The sequence below is a fragment of the Alnus glutinosa genome, chromosome 5, assembly GCF_958979055.1.
Source record: "Alnus glutinosa chromosome 5, dhAlnGlut1.1, whole genome shotgun sequence".
In the NCBI taxonomy this organism is placed as follows: Eukaryota; Viridiplantae; Streptophyta; class Magnoliopsida; order Fagales; family Betulaceae; genus Alnus; species Alnus glutinosa.
This window is the reverse complement of record NC_084890.1, coordinates 27,199,759-27,217,175: the sequence shown is the minus strand read 5'-3', so window position 1 is coordinate 27,217,175 and position 17,417 is coordinate 27,199,759. Positions and strand designations below refer to the sequence as shown.

The 17,417-nt window shown below is 35.0% G+C and overlaps 1 protein-coding gene across 2 annotated transcripts; it reads left to right on the top strand.

Moving 5' to 3' along the window:
- The first annotated feature begins 6,116 nt into the window (after positions 1-6,116).
- LOC133867604 (uncharacterized) lies at positions 6,117-16,812 on the top strand. 2 transcript variants are annotated; one of them, XM_062304347.1, is made up of 11 exons: positions 6,117-6,438; positions 6,914-7,090; positions 7,175-7,230; positions 8,329-8,394; positions 8,543-8,650; positions 8,743-8,809; positions 10,294-10,378; positions 12,966-13,126; positions 13,621-13,722; positions 14,446-14,668; positions 16,423-16,812. In XM_062304347.1, the coding sequence occupies exons 1-11, from the start codon at positions 6,400-6,402 to the stop codon at positions 16,554-16,556; spliced, it is 1,218 nt and encodes a 405-aa protein (XP_062160331.1). In that variant the 5' UTR covers positions 6,117-6,399; the 3' UTR covers positions 16,557-16,812. The 2 variants fall into 2 exon arrangements, with proteins under 2 accessions (XP_062160331.1, XP_062160332.1); XM_062304348.1 differs by having other exon boundaries at positions 6,119-6,438; positions 6,941-7,090.
- Positions 16,813-17,417: the final 605 nt, after the last annotated feature.

The window sequence follows — 17,417 nt, the reverse complement described above, 5'->3', positions numbered from 1 at the left end:
CAGATGCTAAACTCATCAAGAAAATTCTGCAATCTCTTCCTGAAAGATTCAGGATCAAAGTAACTACTATTGAAGAGAGCAAAGACTTTGACACTATGAAAATTGCAAAGCTCGTTGGTTCTCTGCAGACCTATGAATTTTCTTTGCCTCAACCTAAGAAAAACAAGTCCATTGCTCTCAAAAGCTGTTAGAAAAGAGACAAATGACTCCTCTAATCATGAATCAATGGATGAAGAAGACTTGGCCTTATTTGTTAGAAAGTTAAATAGGTTCTTCAAAAGGGAAAAGAACCATTGTGGCATCCAGTGCCATGAGTGTGAGGACTATGGTCACATTCGGGCTAAATGTGCAAATCTACAAGGTAATGCTTTCAATGCCACTTTGAGTGATGATTTTGACAATGATGAGACTCTAGGTAAGGACTCTAATTATTTAGCTTTGCTGCTTCTTATGATAGTCCACATGAGTCCAATGATTACTATTATGAGAATAGTGAATCAGAAGATGAGAAAAATAAGCTTCAAAAGATTTACAATAAGTTGTATGTAAAATTTATGGCGTTAAGGGAAGTAAACCAACTGCATATGAAAAGGCTTAATAATTTGGAGAGTGAAAGAAGCAAATTAATTGAGAAAATTAAATGCTTAGAAGATGAATTGATTGAGTCACAGATGCAATTAGAAAAAATTTCGAATGATAAGCTGGTTCAAATGCTAAAAGGTCAAAAGTGTTCATTTGACCAAACTGGCCAGCTTAGGATTTGATAAATCTATTGCATCTTCTTCTAATGTTTCTTCTACCTCTAAAACTGCTTTTGTGAAGCCTAAAGTTACAGAGCCTCAGGTTACCAGTGTGGACAAAGGTAAGAGTGTGATTACTTGTGAGAGTACTAACATTAAATCTGTTGTACCTGTCATAAAGCATTCAAAACCTAGAAGCTTGCCTACCTACCATCATTGTTGCGTCATTGGTCACATTCGACCACACTGTCCTCAGGTTTGTTCTCAGAGACCTCAGATCAAGAAGCATAATCCTAAGAAAGGTAAAACTGGTACTAGATCTCCTATGACTCATCATGATGCCCAGCGCAAGCAACAACCTTCACATTGGTTTATTCCTACTTACCATTACTGTGGCAAAAGTAATCATAACAAATCCAGCTGTTTCAAGTTGAAGCCCCGTGAGCCTAAGGATAATCACCTTTATGAAGGATTATTCAACATGATGAAGGATGTGTTGGTCAGATTGAACAGATTAGACAATGGTCACAACCTTGCACCAAGGGTTAAGAAAGTTTGGATAAGGAAGGAAGACACCATTCACCCCTTGAGGGGGAGTGGTGGGGGACTCACCTAGGATTAGGTGGTTCCCCGACATGCCTATGATCATTGTTCCTTATCCTAGAGCATGTCAGATTTTATGCATTGCATCTATTTTTTTTTTTTTTTTGTCTTATCATTTTGCTTATGCTTTGCATCATTGTCTTGATTTATTTTATCCTTATACTTCTCTTGTTGTTTTGAAATTTTTTTAGTAGGTTTACATGAGGATGACAGTAAAAGCACGTCGGGCCTGCTTTTCAGTTTTTGGTACATTTTTAGGTGATATCAAACCTCTCATTAGGGGACAGGCGGTTTGAATCTCCTTACATGCTAGGATTAGACTTTAGTATGTTCTTTAGTCTTTTTCGGTATGTCTCTTTACTGTTTTTATTGCTGGTTAATTTATTTTTTTAAAAAAATGGGGTGATGCAGTTTATTCTTTATACATTTAATCATATAGCTCATGTATTTAGAATTGATATCTCAATCTTTGTGTTTTGACGAAATATCCTCATATATAATTGAGATAATGCAGTTTAATATCTGCTTAATTTTTCTGCTACATCTAAAGCTTGATAGTTTATTCATCTCATGCAAATTACTCATTGTGCACTATCAAAAGCTCCCTTAAGGTAAATTTGTTCTCTCTGGTTTTACATATTCTTTTAAGAGATTTCATTTTCTTTTCATTTTTTTTTTTTTTTTTTTTTGCAAAGATAGTTAAATTGACCAACTCGCTAGTTGAACCTAGAACCTATAAATTATGGCATTCTTTCTAGGTTATAGCACCAATAATAAAAAGCAATAAATTCTTAGAAAATATGGATAAAAAGTCAACTGCTGAATGTACTGTTAAAAAGTTCGTGCACTTGTCCCTATAGAAAGAGTCATCAAATAAAATAATCAAGTAAAGGTCACTAATGGACTAAGTAAAAGAATAAAATTAGTTGTTTCTTAGGGGGAGTGTATCAGATGAAGGTGGTTAAGCCCTAGAACGATAAATGTTTAACCTTTGACTCATCAAACAATAATTTTTCTCTTATTAGAAAATTCAGTTGTTTTAACCCTTATCAGCAAATATGTTGCCTTAATTGAGAAAGCTTTCACACACTACATGCATAGCATGAGTTGAGTAATTTTTTAAGCTTCATTTTTATTTTTATTTTGCAAAGAAATTTTTGCTTATAAATTACTTAATCTCTCGATTATATTTTTGGATTTTTTGAATTACTATTTGACTGTTTCTCAAATTTTATATACATGCGTGTTTTGATTATCTGTGTAATCGAATAACTTTGTTTGTCTTTCAGACAGCTGTTGCAAAAACTTTTCTGGACTTTCTTTGTTTGTTTCTGCTGTTTTTAAGTTATTCTGAAGTTTCATTTTGTTCAGTTGTTTACTTTTTTAAAAACAGTTTAGTTCTGGGCTACATTTTCTAAACACTGCTACATTTAGATATATTTGGACTTGAAGTAATTATTTATCTGTGGTTTTTAATACTCTGTTTACCCTTTGTCATTTTGAGACAAAAAGGGAGAGTGTTTTTAATTTTGGGTCGTATATTGTTTTTGTTCCAGAATGACCAAACGGGGAGTTTGTTGGTTTATTTTATTGGCTACATTATGTCGATAAAAACACTGCCTTATCAAGAATACCGTAATTCCAGAAGACCGTATTGCAGAATATTTAATCAAGAATAGAAATGGCTTAACAAGGCAATGTATCTTCCAGAGAATGATAGAATAAATTCTAAAGACTTTACACCTTAGATAAGTAGCTTTTCCCTGAAGACCATCTGGACAGCTAGAAGTAGTGTCCGAGCGCCAATCACAGAAATTCAGTGTTCGATATCTGTCCGGACGGCCCAGCGGACGTGAACCACAGAGAGCTCTTGTTCGCAACCTATTTGGATGGCCCAGGGAACGCGAACCACCGAGAGCACCTGTTTGCAAGGATGTCCGGACGCAAAAGTGAAGACTGCGGATGGAGAATATTTTCCCTGCAATCGTCTGAACACTAGGTCAAGCTGGCCAGACGTTCTTTAACAAAACATAGGGTTTGTTGTTGCTCGTCCAGATGCCGCTGAGTAAAAATCCGAATTTGAACAGAATTAGGATTTCTAAAGTCTATTTAAATGGGCTTCTAGGCATTGTTTCTTTAAGAATTCCTGAGACAATTCCATTGTGCTAAGAAAAGGTTTATTAGGCATAAAAGTTATATGTATTTCTCTGGAATGCCTTTTTTAGTCGCTTCAGTTTGTCTTGGGTTATGCCTCTGCGAGTGGTAGATTTGTTCGCTTGTTGGTGGACGGGTGGTCGTTCTCAGAGTGCAGCTGCGTGGAAGATGGTCCCTTGTTGCATTCTGTGGTGCTTGTGGAGGGAACGCAATGACAGGCAGTTTGAGGACAAAGAAAGATCTATTGAGGAACTCATTTCCTTTTTCTTTCATTCCTTGTATTCTTGGGTGGCGGCATTCCTCGCACCTTTACCTCTTAGTTTTAATGATTTCCTTGTTCTGTTTTCTTTTTCTTCCTAGCTGCTTTTCTTGTATATTTCCTGTGTACTTGATTGCGTTTTGCGCTTTTTAATAATATATCTCTTACTTATCAAAAAAAATAAATAAATAAATAAAAGTTATATGTATTTCTATTAGAGTTTATTTTGTGTTGTAACTGTTTAATCGTTTGAAGTCCAACTAGAGATGAGCTCTAATTAAGGGATCAATTGAAAAACTCTACAGACGGGTCTAGTAGAGAGACACTCAAGTATAGGTACTTGTTAAAGTTCAATATATGACTATTGCAAAGATATTGTGAGTATGAATGTCTTATAACTAATTATTTCTTCTGATAGTTGATTTCTTGAGTTTAGCTGCCCCGAAGTGGTTTTTTTCTTTGGTGCAAAGAGTTTTCACTTCGTAATCAAATATCCGTGTTCAATCTTTTTACAGCTTTGCATATTTGGTTGCAGTTAATTTAGGAGTCTATATTATTTTCACATCAAACGTCCAGTCACTTTTGTCGAACTTTCGGTGTATTATTTTATCCAACGGTTTTTGCTCAGATTGAACGTTCGGTGGTCCCTGGTCAAACGTTCAATGGCCCTTTGATATACGGTCGACTATAGCATACAACAAATACTAGAACGTTTGGACATCCAACATCGAACGTTCAACGTTAGGGTTTGACTCGAACGTTTAGTTAAGAACAAAAGTCAACATTCTTACTTCTAACAATCCCTAATGAACCTTATCAAATTCATTAACCATTCCAAAGCTTAATTAAATCTATAAAATATTTCGGGGTATAACATGTAACATTTTGAGTCATCTTTCCAACGCTACCAAGGTTGCCTTCATCTGATATCGGAATAAAGAAAAAAAAAATACGGTTATTTTAATTCTTTTAAGTCAATGTTGGACAACATACACAAACTTGAATTATCATGTCTTGGATCGACTTTTGCGTCGACTTAACTCTAAACTTAAAACTTACAAGCAAACATATTTTGACACTAAATTTGTCAACACTAAAAACCTAAAAATAATTATTTCTAACTAAAATTTTACATAGTTGATTCAAAAACAAAACTTGTCAAATGATGTCTATTTACTCCATTGAGTAATGCTAAATGTAAGACCCATGAGCTATGTCCCTCCTGTGTTCCCTAAAAAATGATGTGTCTTCTAAAATCACAATTGGATTTATGATAGATCAACTATTGAAATTTGATCAATAATAATTTTAAAAGCCACATTAATTTTTGAGATAACACAAAAAGGACATGAGGGTGATGTTTAGCATTACTCATACTCCATTATCATTGTTTGTATTAATAAAAAAAATAAAAAATAAAAATAAAAATAAAAAACTTAAGAATGTTGTTTTGTGAGAGTTTTGTGGGCTTGAAAAAATTTCCAAATAACTAAAAAAAAAAAAATTACAACTATAGAAAGATAATTAATTAATGGGAAAAATACACATATCCCCCTCAAATTATCACTAAATTATTAATGTCCTTCCCAAACTACCGATCGTGTCAATTCCCCCCTCAAACTATCAAAAAATACCAATGTCCCCCTAAGACCTATAAAAAGACAAAAATGACCATAAATTTTTTTTAATAAGACAAAAATGTCCTTATAAATACGAAAAAAAAAACAAAAAAAAATTAAAAAAAGAAAATTATTAAGAAAAACAAAAAAAAATAACCAAAAATTATAAAACATTTTCTTTTTTAGAAAAATAAAAAAGAAGAAAAACCAGTTTTTATTTTTTATTTTTTGTTTTCTGGTTTTTATAACCTTTTGTTATTTTAGATTTTTATAATAATTTTATGAAGGTTATTTTTGTCATTAGGGGAGACATTGACATGGTTTGGTAGTTTATGGAGGGCATTAACACCATTAATAATTTTGAGGGACATTGACAATAAGGTAGTAGTTTGAAGAGGTTATGTGTACTTTTCCTTTAATTAAACTAATTAACACAATTAATTTTTACGGTCAGGATTTAAAGTTTGTGCATGCATATAATGTCAATATGAGCACATCTTTTTAAAAATTTAAATAATGCAACATAATGTACACCATTAAATATATTTATTTTAAATTTTAATATAAAATATTTGAAATAATGAGGATGCTATTCCTTTGCAATTGCTACTTGCTAGAATAGTAAAACAAATAAAAGCTGGCGCGTGTTGTCACGTGCAAGTAAACAAAACCGATTTCTTCCTTGTATGCTTCTCTAGCCCTGACAGCTCATATAATTTTTCCATGTTTGGATGTTACTAGGAAATTCAAGGGAAATGGAGAAATTTCTAAATAATAAAGGCTATAACATCTAAACCATAAATTGATTTCTCTCTTTCGGTTGAAAATTGAAATGAGAGATCCTACTCCATGATTCTATGATTTTTTCCGTGGTCGCGCACACGGCACACGTGCCTCATCTTCCTCTACTTCTACTTTGTTTCCGCGCTGCACGACTGAGAGAGTGAGAGAGCGAGAGAGAGTGAGAGATTTTTAGAGAGCTCTCTTTTTCTTCTCGTTTCTCTCTCGCAGATTTGGAAAGACAATGGCCGACGAGCCTGCAGTTACTCGCTGGTCCTTTATGGTACTCTCTCTCTCTCTCTGTGTATTTCGTTGCTGAGAATTTGTGAGGAAAAGAAGAAAAAAAATGGAGATTTTGAATCTTGGATTTGAAAATGTACGGGAATTGACGAAAATAGAGGATACTAGAAGCTTCGCTATTATCGGCTTATTCGATTTTGGTTCTGTTTCATTTTCGTTTTTTTGAAGAAATTACAAGAACCGTAAAGACTTTTTTTATAGTATGTTTTCTTTTTGTTTCTCTCATTTTACCGGCATCCAAACAGAGAACCAATCTCTTTTGCTGCCTTTGCTGCATGGATTAAATTCTCAATTTATGATAGATTTCTAGTTCCAGTTTGGAAATGTTTGAGTAGATTTTGGTTAATTATTCTGATCACAGTTTGTAATTGAAATCTTGCATTTATCGGAGCTAAATCTAGTAGGTTCTAAATCTAGCAGGTTCTTGCATTTATCAGATCTATTATGTGTATTTATAGGATTTTAAACTGTTTTATGATGCAAAGTTTGGTAGAAAGAGGGTGCCGGAGTCGGAAAACGGTCAAGCAGCCGATAAACCAGTGAGCAATGGCAGTTCTTCGGCCGTGACGTCGAATGGGAGCGCGCATGTAAAGAACACATCTGACATGGCCATCTATGAACAATTCCGGAGCCAGGTAGTGAATTTGGTTCGTTGTGTGGTGAAATTTGTGATGGTATAGCTTATTCAGAACCTGATTGACGTAGTTGTTTGTTTTCAGGAGCGGAACTCAACACACACGAATGGAGTTTTGTCTGACGGAACTTATGAGAGACCGTATGATTCCTTGATTCATTACTTTTATCTTGTTTTGGTTTGTTTTATGTTTCCACTGGTATCATAGAGTGAAGTACTTAATATTTCCAGCACCATTAATTCAACCTCAGATAGATGCTGTATTAAATGGCTAACAACATTGTGGAAATATTCCTTTTAAAATCCATGATATTGTGTGTTCTTGAGAATGAAACAGGGAATTACAGTGGCTTGATTTTGTACTTCTGTGTCTCTTATGTTATATAGTTGGTATAAAAATAAGAAATATACTAGAGCCATTTATGGGCAATGTCAAACCAACCTTGCCCAGCCTCCCTTTTTCTTCTTGAGCATCTCATCCTGCATAGAGACAATTATATTACCATTATTGCGCTTTTGCAAATATTGCGTACCTGAGTATGACTTAACTTGAAATAGCTTTATTCTTGACTGGCCGTGTAACTTTTGTTTTTGGAGGAGGAGGAAACCATGGGGGGCTAGGATAATATTTTAGATCTTACTCTATAAGAGTTTTGACTAAATTGTGATGCCACCTTTTGATCTGGGAGTCATTTTCTCCTTTCTCAGGGCTGGTGCCTATTGGGTGGAAACACTAGCTACTTTGAAAGGCAATGTTCAGTTTTATAAATGTTTGTATGCATTATAATTGGTTGGTTAGAGTTTCTGTATGAAATGACAAAATTTCTCTTTGTTATTTGGAGGCAGTAGAAGCAATGTTGTCCCTTCATACCAACCATTTCTTAATCTCAAACCTCCCCCTACTCCTGAGCTGGAGCTCTGCATTCCTGATTGCATTCATATCACAGACGTACTATGTAATATTCAGAAAATGGGTACTATATATATCCATAGAGAAATGGATTTTTTTGGGGGGGTGTTTGGCATAAGTATGTAAATAACACATTGTTTGACATTGGTTAAACCACTGGAAAGTTAGTAAAAGTGGTGTGGTGGTGCTGAAATTTTTCGAAATGCTAATTCATTCTTTTACTTTCAGTTACAGCATGGGAGTTTTTGTTGCTGAGATTTAAATATTACTGAATAATTATTGCATGTATTCTTGGAGAACCTGCTAACTTTGTATGTTCACATTTTCAGGCAAAAGTCTCTTCTCCCTGCTTTTGAGTCTGCAGAAATGCGTACATTAGCAGAAAGTTTAAGTAGGTAATTGCCAACATGAAGGAATTCACATGAGGGAATACCTGTTACTACTATTGCATCTGTATTGTCTGGGTGGCCAAGGATTTTGCAGTTAAAGTTAAATAATGGAATTTTATATCATTCTTATTGTCTTACATTACATCTTCTGCAGAGATATCATCCGTGGGAATCCTGATGTTAAGTGGGAAAGCATCAAGGGGTTAGAGAATGCCAAACGTTTACTTAAGGAGGCAGTTGTCATGCCAATAAAATATCCCAAGTCGGTCTTGTTAATGAACACTTTGTAGACCATAGTATCTTACCAACTTAATTATATTGCTCAAGTTAAACTGATCTATCCCATTTTTCTAGGTACTTTACTGGTCTTCTATCCCCATGGAAAGGAATTCTCCTTTTTGGCCCTCCAGGGACAGGAAAGGTTTGTAAATCATCTTTTATTTATTGCATTTTTATTTAATTTTATGTGCTTTCACGATATTCCTTCTAATTCCTTTAACAAGACAGTGCTGTTATTCAGAGTTTTTTTTTGGTACTTTTCTTCATTCTCCTCTGCTTTTCCCTGTCAGTTTTTGTATTCGGGCTTGTCTAACTTTGTGCATTCAGTTGGTCTCCAACTCCTTCTCCCCACCCTTCTCTTCCTTTTGGTTCCCTTTGAAGTTGCTTTCTACCATATAAATTATTACTAAGCAGAGGAAGTATTCAAGGTCAGCGGATCGAGTTTTCTGTAAATACTATATCATATTTTACAATATTCCTTTTTGTTGGAAACCATATTCATCACTCTTCTTCGGCTCAAAGGGATACTTCTATGAGCATAAAAAAAGCATGTACATGATTGCATCTGCACTCTTGGTGACCAATTTGTGACTAACTGTTCTTCAAGAATTAATTCCAACTTTCCACTGCAATGCGGGACCTGGGGATTAAAAAAATTTGATTATTATTCACTTGAACAAAGTCAAAGACACAATAGCGTATATAGAGATATTCAGGACCAAGGGAGCATAATATGGGAAGCCCTAAAGGTCGTATACCACATGAACAGTCTGCATTTTCCATTTGTCCTCCATGTAACAGAAAACCTGTCAAAAAAGTTGGGACCTAATATTGTTTTTTTGATAAGAAATAGAAGTTTTATTAAAAAAAAAAAGTGTAAGGCGCCTCTAAGTACACAAGAAGTATACACAGGAACAACCAAATCAGCCCACAAAAAGAAACCCAACAAACCCGCAAGGACTTAAATCCGAAACCTACACGGATCACTCAACGCTACAGCATGTGAGCCTTGTCTTTCTCTCGCCTAGAGGTTGTGCTAACATTACCGTAATTAATGAAGCTATTCAGATTCAATAGCTCTCTCCTACCTTTGGTCTTTGGACGCGCAACCTTTACTTCCCGATGAAAATCCTCTTCAATGGCATCTAAAATCGCCAAGGATGGATCTTCGTCCTCAACAGCATCCAACGCCCAATCCAAGGGCATGCTAGAAGGAAAAACACCCAAAGGGACTAGGGAGTCTCCATCTCCATCCCAAACCTCGTCGCCCTGATCCTACACAACGATCTCCCCAGACGAACTAAAACCTACCGGGCACTTCTGGATCAAACCATTGAAAACCCCACCCAATATTGTTATCTTGTGATCTTCTCATGTGAGATATTAACCTAATTGAAATTGAATGTGAGGACCTGTGAATTGGCTGGAATTTAAAGTGATAAACTTGTCAATCTTTACTTTAGATTATAATCTGAGTTGCTGTCTGTGAAAAAAGGCAGTCACTACCATGACTGGACAAAATATTCTTGGGAAAGGAAAGGGTTTGCCAGAATGTGATGATGTTTGATTTTGCTATCTTAATGATTGAAATGTTAGAAGTAAATCAACCACCATATCGTGTTGCAGACAATGCTTGCCAAGGCTGTTGCAACAGAGTGCAAGACCACATTTTTCAATATCTCAGCATCTTCCGTTGTCAGCAAATGGCGTGGTATGTCAGAAATCAATGCTTTTTGCTTCTTCTTTTTTTTTTTTTGGGGGGGGGGGGGGGGGGGGGTGGTGTTGGTTTGATTCTTTTGCTGCTCATAGTGCCTCAGTGTGAAACAATACAATTGCTTATCACTTGGAAGAATTATAAGGGCAGAAAGTATTCCATAAACATTGATTTAGACTTTTAATCAGCCTCGTATAATAGTTTAAACTATTTTTTCCCATCTACAGAATATAATACAGGACAGCAAAAATGATGTTCCAAATGAAGCAGTTAAAAAAGTTATTGCCCAAAGTGATCTATGCATGTTGGCATATTATCAGAGAATTTGAATTTTGTGCTGATAATATTATCAACTTTTGTAAGTTACAATTATATATATATATATAAAAAATAAAGTAATCGAAATTTAATTAAAAGCGTAAGGCCCAAAAGTTACAATTATGTTAATCTTGTCAAATCTGCTGCAAGGCACCGAAGAGTAAAGAAGCACTTCAAACCTTTTTTTACGTATTGATGATTAAAAGTTTTGTACCATTAAATGCAAGAATTGCAATGAATTCTTCTATTTTATGTGAATTATTTGAGAGAATGGAAAATTATAGTGTGCACACAAATACTTGGAATCTTATTTTTCGGATCTTTTATAATACAAGAGATTTAATTTGTGCAATGAAATTGTCTCTGATATACTTTTCTTTACAAAAGTCCTTTGCCATTACAAATGCTTCACAAGTTTTCGAAGGTACTATGTTACAGCCATGCGATCAAGATTTGTTACCTGAAACATGACTTAGCGGTCTAGGATGGGATCTTAATCAGTTGGAACCCATTTTATGAGCCCATGTCTGTGGACATTGGCACATTGTGACATGGAGCAATTTGGTGTCTTATGATACTATTAAACTGAATTGTGGTTCAGCACTCTTAAACTGAATTAACGCATATGGTTGTGGATTTCCCATTAATTTTGCTTCAAGTGCATGCTGAGACTTGGAGCATCTTGTTTTACCATGCACTGAGCCCTTTCTTCGTAGACAAATGTCATTATAGTGACAAATAAGTAATCACCAGTCAAATCTTGAGAGTTCAACTTTTTGGTGTTTTCTTTAGCTATGTGCAGCTATAAAGGACTTATGAGTGATAGGTGACTTGGCATGATATGATTGGGTTTTGGAAAGGACTGCTGGTGAAGGTACCAAGGTCATACATTAGCTGATCAGATTCCTAATCATAAGTCATGGTGGTATAGATCGTTGATGGATATTGATGTAGAGTAGGCAATATGGTGTGGTAAGCCATGATCAGTTTTCAAGATGGAGGGGAGGGTTTTATGAGATTCTAAATTGAGGAAATCTAAGGTCATGAATAGTTATATGTTGGTTCTTTTTATATCCAATGCTAGTTGATGCTGTGTGAGGAAGGAACTTATCAGCTTGTGTTTTAATTTATACTCTCCAACAAACATGCATATGGTTTTGATGATTCTTAATGAAATAATTGTGTTGCTCATCTTGGCCCTTTGGGGTGCATACCATCTATAATAGTTTCTTCTGTAATTATGCCATGACCAATACATTTTCCATTTATGAGATTGGGACTGTTTGATCATTTTTGGAATACATTTCACTCTAAACCCCTTATGATTCACATTATCATGCATATATGTGTATATGCATGAGTGCACATCAAAGAGTTAAAATTACTCGAACCTCGCTCAGATATAAAATGAATAATGTGTCTTAACACAATGTGGGTTTCACTTATCAGATCAAGCTTGTAACACAATGTGGTGGAAGTTGTAATAGGCTCTATGGTATTTACTGGGAGGGAATGATGGATGGCATTCAATGATGTTATTTGACTTGGCAAGATCCATATGTTTCTGGCTTTGAACTTATAGGTACTATTAGAAGGTTTCCGAACCAGGTCTATCATAGTGGTGATATCTATAGGTGTGAGCAGTCATCCAGTACTAGCAGAAAAGCTAACATGTAGAATATTTCAAGTTAAAGAGTTAATAAAATAGATGGTCAGATTTGTTTTCCTTTCCACTTTTGTTTGACTGAACACAATATTTGTTCAAAAGTCAGAATTTTATGAAAGAAGCTGTTCAAGAGGATTCAAACTGAGAACATCACATAAATTTCCATAGATGCCTAGACAGCTGCTACTGTGGCACATTTGCTCTTACAATAGATTATGTATATTTTATTTGGGCTTTTGGGAAGGTCCTTTTCTTTGTGTAAGAGCATATTGTTAAGCTTATAACAACTATGTTTCTATATTCTTTTCCTTTTCCTTTCATACCAACTTTCACATAAGTTGTCCTCAATTCAAAAAAAAGTTCTAGATTTGCCACCTTATTGCATATTAAAGTGGTGGAACCTCATCTTAAAGATGTGGCACCCTTGCATTGTCGATTTCTCCCAATGTCGATTTTTTTTTTTTTTTTTTTTAATCTTTATCACTCCTTTATGATAGTGGCATGCGAGTTGTAACATGCTGTAGCAAACTTTCCATTTTTTATTTTAACAATTTGATTCACATAGTGAGTGATTTGCATTTTTGTTTATTGACATTACAGGTGACTCGGAGAAGCTAATTAAGGTGTTATTTGAGCTTGCTAGGCACCATGCACCATCAACTATATTTCTTGATGAAATCGATGCTATTATTAGCCAACGTGGTGAAGGACGTAGCGAGCATGAAGCAAGTAGGCGTTTGAAAACTGAGCTACTCATACAGGTGATGTTTGTTTCTCACAAGTTGACTGTTTTATGTGACTGTGGATACATATAGGTACAAACATATGTGGCTCATAAACATAAGAGAGTTTCTATAACCTTTCTGAAGGATGTTGGATGTTGAATCTTCTTGTTGCCAACAGCACCCTCTTTACTTGTATCCTATTTTAGTCAGCTTTGTCCAAGCAACTGCAATTATCACAGTAGAATAATAAATGTCAAATGACTAATATTCATGTCTGATCCAAGCATTAGCAACCCTACTTTAGTCTCATTTTTTTGAGGTTGTCACATTTTGCATTAAGACCCATGTCATTGTTCTCATCTCTCTTCATAATTCGGAGTCCTCCAGTTTGTGAATTTTTGAGTCCTTCAAATAAACCATATTGTTAAGCGAGAGTAATAATTTAATTTCATGCATTAATGTAAGGAAATGAAATCTTACACGATTTCAACTCTACTTTCTCAAAAATTGATCACTTGGTTAGATTGCAGATGGATGGTTTAATGCAGACAGATGAACTTGTTTTCGTTTTGGCGGCAACAAATCTCCCCTGGGAACTGGATGCAGCTATGCTCCGGCGTCTTGAGAAGCGAGTATCCTTTTGAGAAGTCAGTCCAATTTTATGCAATAGTAAAAAAGGATTAGGTTGAAACATAAGAGTTTTCTAGTTACTATTTCTGTAATTTTGGCTGTTATGGAGAACTAGTCTATTGTAGAAGAGCCTTACCGTCGCCATATTTTCATATGCTTGGTGTCGTTCTAAATATATGTGGCACCTGTTGGCAGAGCTAAATACATAAGCTGTCTTCTAACTAACAAAAAGCTGGTTTCTGGATCCAATTTGACGCAGGAATTAATTGGCTGCTATTTTATGTATAAGTTGACAGATACTGTACTATCAATTAAAAAAAAAAAAAATCAATATGATTTAAATTGAAAGAACAAGCTATTTAAATCACTGGCCCTCAACTTTTGCATTTTTCTTCACTTATAATATAAAATACTAAAACAAATTACAGTATAAAATGCGCTAGGGTTGTTCTACAGTATCTCTCTCATCAGACTCTTGTTACGCAATGGTGCTTGGACCAAATGATATCTCCTCCACAAAACGAGGGGGGATGGAGGGTGTGGTCACAATTGTATTTACCTATAAGAAAGAACTATATATGGGTATTTCAGTCTAATGGTAGAGTATTGTAGATGGTAAATGGCAGATCTAGCAACTAAAGTTCACAGTTCTTTTAAATTTTCTCTCTGACAAAAGTTAATTGTTTTATTGGTAAACTTGTTCTTCTTTGACCATGATAATTAAGATCCTAGTGCCTCTTCCGGAGCCAGAAGCGAGAAGAGGCATGTTTGAGGAACTCCTGCCACCACAGCCTGATGAGGAGAAGCTTGTTTATGATTTGTTGGTTGAAAAGACGGAAGGTTTTTCGGGTTCAGATATTCGGTTACTGTGCAAAGAGGCTGCCATGCAGCCCCTTAGACGTGTAATGGCAATTCTTGAAGAGAGACAGGAAGTGGTGCCTGAGGATGGTATGTGACTTCCAATATTTCTTATAGTTTTGAAATTATTTTTTGATAAGTAGTTTTGAAATTATAAAAATGCCTTATATATGGAACCGAGGATGAGTACCATAAATATCTTATAGTTTTTTTTTTAAGCTTTCCAAAAGAAAATATAGAAATATATATATACAAATCATACATTACGTAAACCTTTTAGATGCTTCCAAGAAGAAACTGATTAAAACCGGTGCTATAGTTTATTACCACATTGGCAGTTGCCCTACACTTGAAAAACATAATAGAGTGACTAGAATCCACTTCCACACGCTAATAAGTGTATATCTCTTCCAGCAAGATAATATCTACATCCATCAGCTTCCCCCCTACACTCCAGACCAGAGCCAGCAACTCCTCTCCATCCTGACCCTAGGCTCTTGTTTTTCATTTTTTCTTTCAAATATTTTGTTGTTTTTCTTCCATAATGCTCTTAATCGTTGATGAGAGGTTATCTTTTGATGCAATGGTAAAAGTCTGTGGCTGTCAAGCATAAGTATGTGCTTGAGTCTTGAGAGCAGACACTTCGTGCAAGAATGTTAAAGGGTAGGACTGTGTATCCAAACTACCCTGCCAGACACTTAAGCGGGACCAACATTGAATAATGACCCTAATGCTCATAATTTTTTTATATGAAAACATAGGGAAAGTATGCAAGAATGTGCAGGGGGTAACTAAACTGACTGAGAACATCTCTTACTATCACAATATCAACGTTCATAAATTTTTGTTCATTCATTTCATTGTTAAGGTGAACAGCTAATAAATCTATATATTCTACATGTTCTCTTTTTCTTTTTTTCTTCCTTTGTTTCTTAAGCTGCGGGTGGTAGATTTGAGTGGGACCCACCGAGTAATGCTATAAGTCTTCCTTATGTCCTTGTGTCCAAAATTGACATGGCTTTTTAAATACTATTAGATTTGTGATAGATCACTATTGGATTTTAGTTCAATGACAATTTTAGAAGTCACGTTATTTTTAGAGGGACACAAGGAAGACTTGTAGCATTACTCGGGACCCACCACATGTGTAAGCAGTTGTCAAGCACAATCAACTGCTTTGTAGACATGTTTTTGGGTTTTTGGATCTTTAGAACTAGGATAAATGGTGAAAATATACTTACATGTTTAAGTTCACGAGGTGTTTGATTAAGTACCAGATTATGTTGTGTCAAAGCTTTCAAGGCAATATCTTATTTTTGGATTTGGCTTATGTGTCGTAGTTTTTTTAACTGTTCAAATTTAATTCCAAGTTTTTGAGAGAGAGTGAAATTAAATCTAGACCATTGAAAAAACTACAACACATATGCCATGAACGACATCACGGACATGGTTCCAGAAAGCATGCTACACAGCCTACACTTAGGAAGATAAGGTTACCATATTGGCATATCGTAAGCTGAGGTGCTTTTTTAGTGATTTTGTTTACTGTTATTTATTTATTTATTTATATAGGTAAAGCAAGTTAGACATGAAAGGTGGAGGACCATCAATCTTTTTATACATAATTAGTTTAATCTTTATTATAATAAATATTATCTCTTGAAGTTATAGGGTACAAATATTTTCAAGTTTCAAAAGCCATTCGTTGTCATTAAAACCGAACGAGAGGTTTACACATAGGACGTTGTTTTATACTTCTATACCTCTTTGTTCTTCCTGCAAAATCAGCACGTCTAGCTCATTTTGAATGCCATCTTGACACTGAAGGGTTTTCTAAATTGCAGAGTTGCCTATAGTTGGGCCAATCAAGCAGGAGGACATAGAGACAGCTTTAAAGAACACCAGACCATCTGCTCATCTCCATGCTCACCGTTACGATAAGTTTAATGACGATTATGGTAGTCAAATTCTCCAATGAAGGCACACAACTTTGCTCCTTACTTTCAATTGTGGAAAAGTTTAATTGCCCAGATTGTTGCTATTTCTTAGACCACCAGGATTTTTCAAGCAGTGTGTGTTTATAGAGACCAGAACTCAGCTGTTTCAAGCTTTTAACCATGCAAATAGCTCGATTCTTTGATGCGTCACTTTTACACGGTAATTTTATGTCATGCCGTGAGCAGGCTTGACTGGATTTGGAAAATAATGGTCTACTTTTTCAACCCTTTCTTCTCCTTGGCCCCTGTTTTGTTTTCGCTTGTCACGAGACTTTTCTTTCTTTTCTTTTTCTGTTTTAATAAAGCTCATTTGACGTTAAAATGACAGTTTCATGAAACCAAAGTTAGTTAAAGGGAACGTTTTCAAATGTCATGTTCTCCATTTTAGGAATTAGGATCCATAAGAACTCTTTTAGTATTCTAGTGAGTATATTTTTTTTTTTCAAATCTTAACCATTGTTTTAAAATTGAAAAATGATACAAATTCATTCCTTACCCATCTTCTACTCATTTCATTTTTAAATCCAATGGTGGATTTGTGGAACCTACATTGCGTTTTACAAATTCAATGGTAAATTTGAAACTTACTTCTTAAGAAAGAGATGGATGCTTAACAAGTTTAGATTTTGGTATGTGAACATTCATTACCATATTTGCTTGTAACAATTTAATATTTATTACCTTGGTAAAAAATTTAACAGATAAATTTAATTGTTTAGTGGCTGTTGTGGTAAGAGAAATGATCCCTACACTCATTTCTCACAACAGCCCCACAACAAGCTGACGTGGCTGGTAATATTTTTTTATTTTTTTATAAAAAGAAAACAAAAGAAAACAAAAAA

Coding starts and splice junctions, on each gene's coding strand:
- LOC133867604 (XM_062304347.1), top strand. CDS start 6,400: ATGGCCGACGAGCCTGCAGTTACTCGCTGGTCCTTTATG. Junction 10,379..12,965: donor CGTTGTCAGCAAATGGCGTG/GTATGTCAGAAA, acceptor TTGACATTACAG/GTGACTCGGAGAAGCTAATT. Junction 14,669..16,422: donor GGAAGTGGTGCCTGAGGATG/GTATGTGACTTC, acceptor TCTAAATTGCAG/AGTTGCCTATAGTTGGGCCA.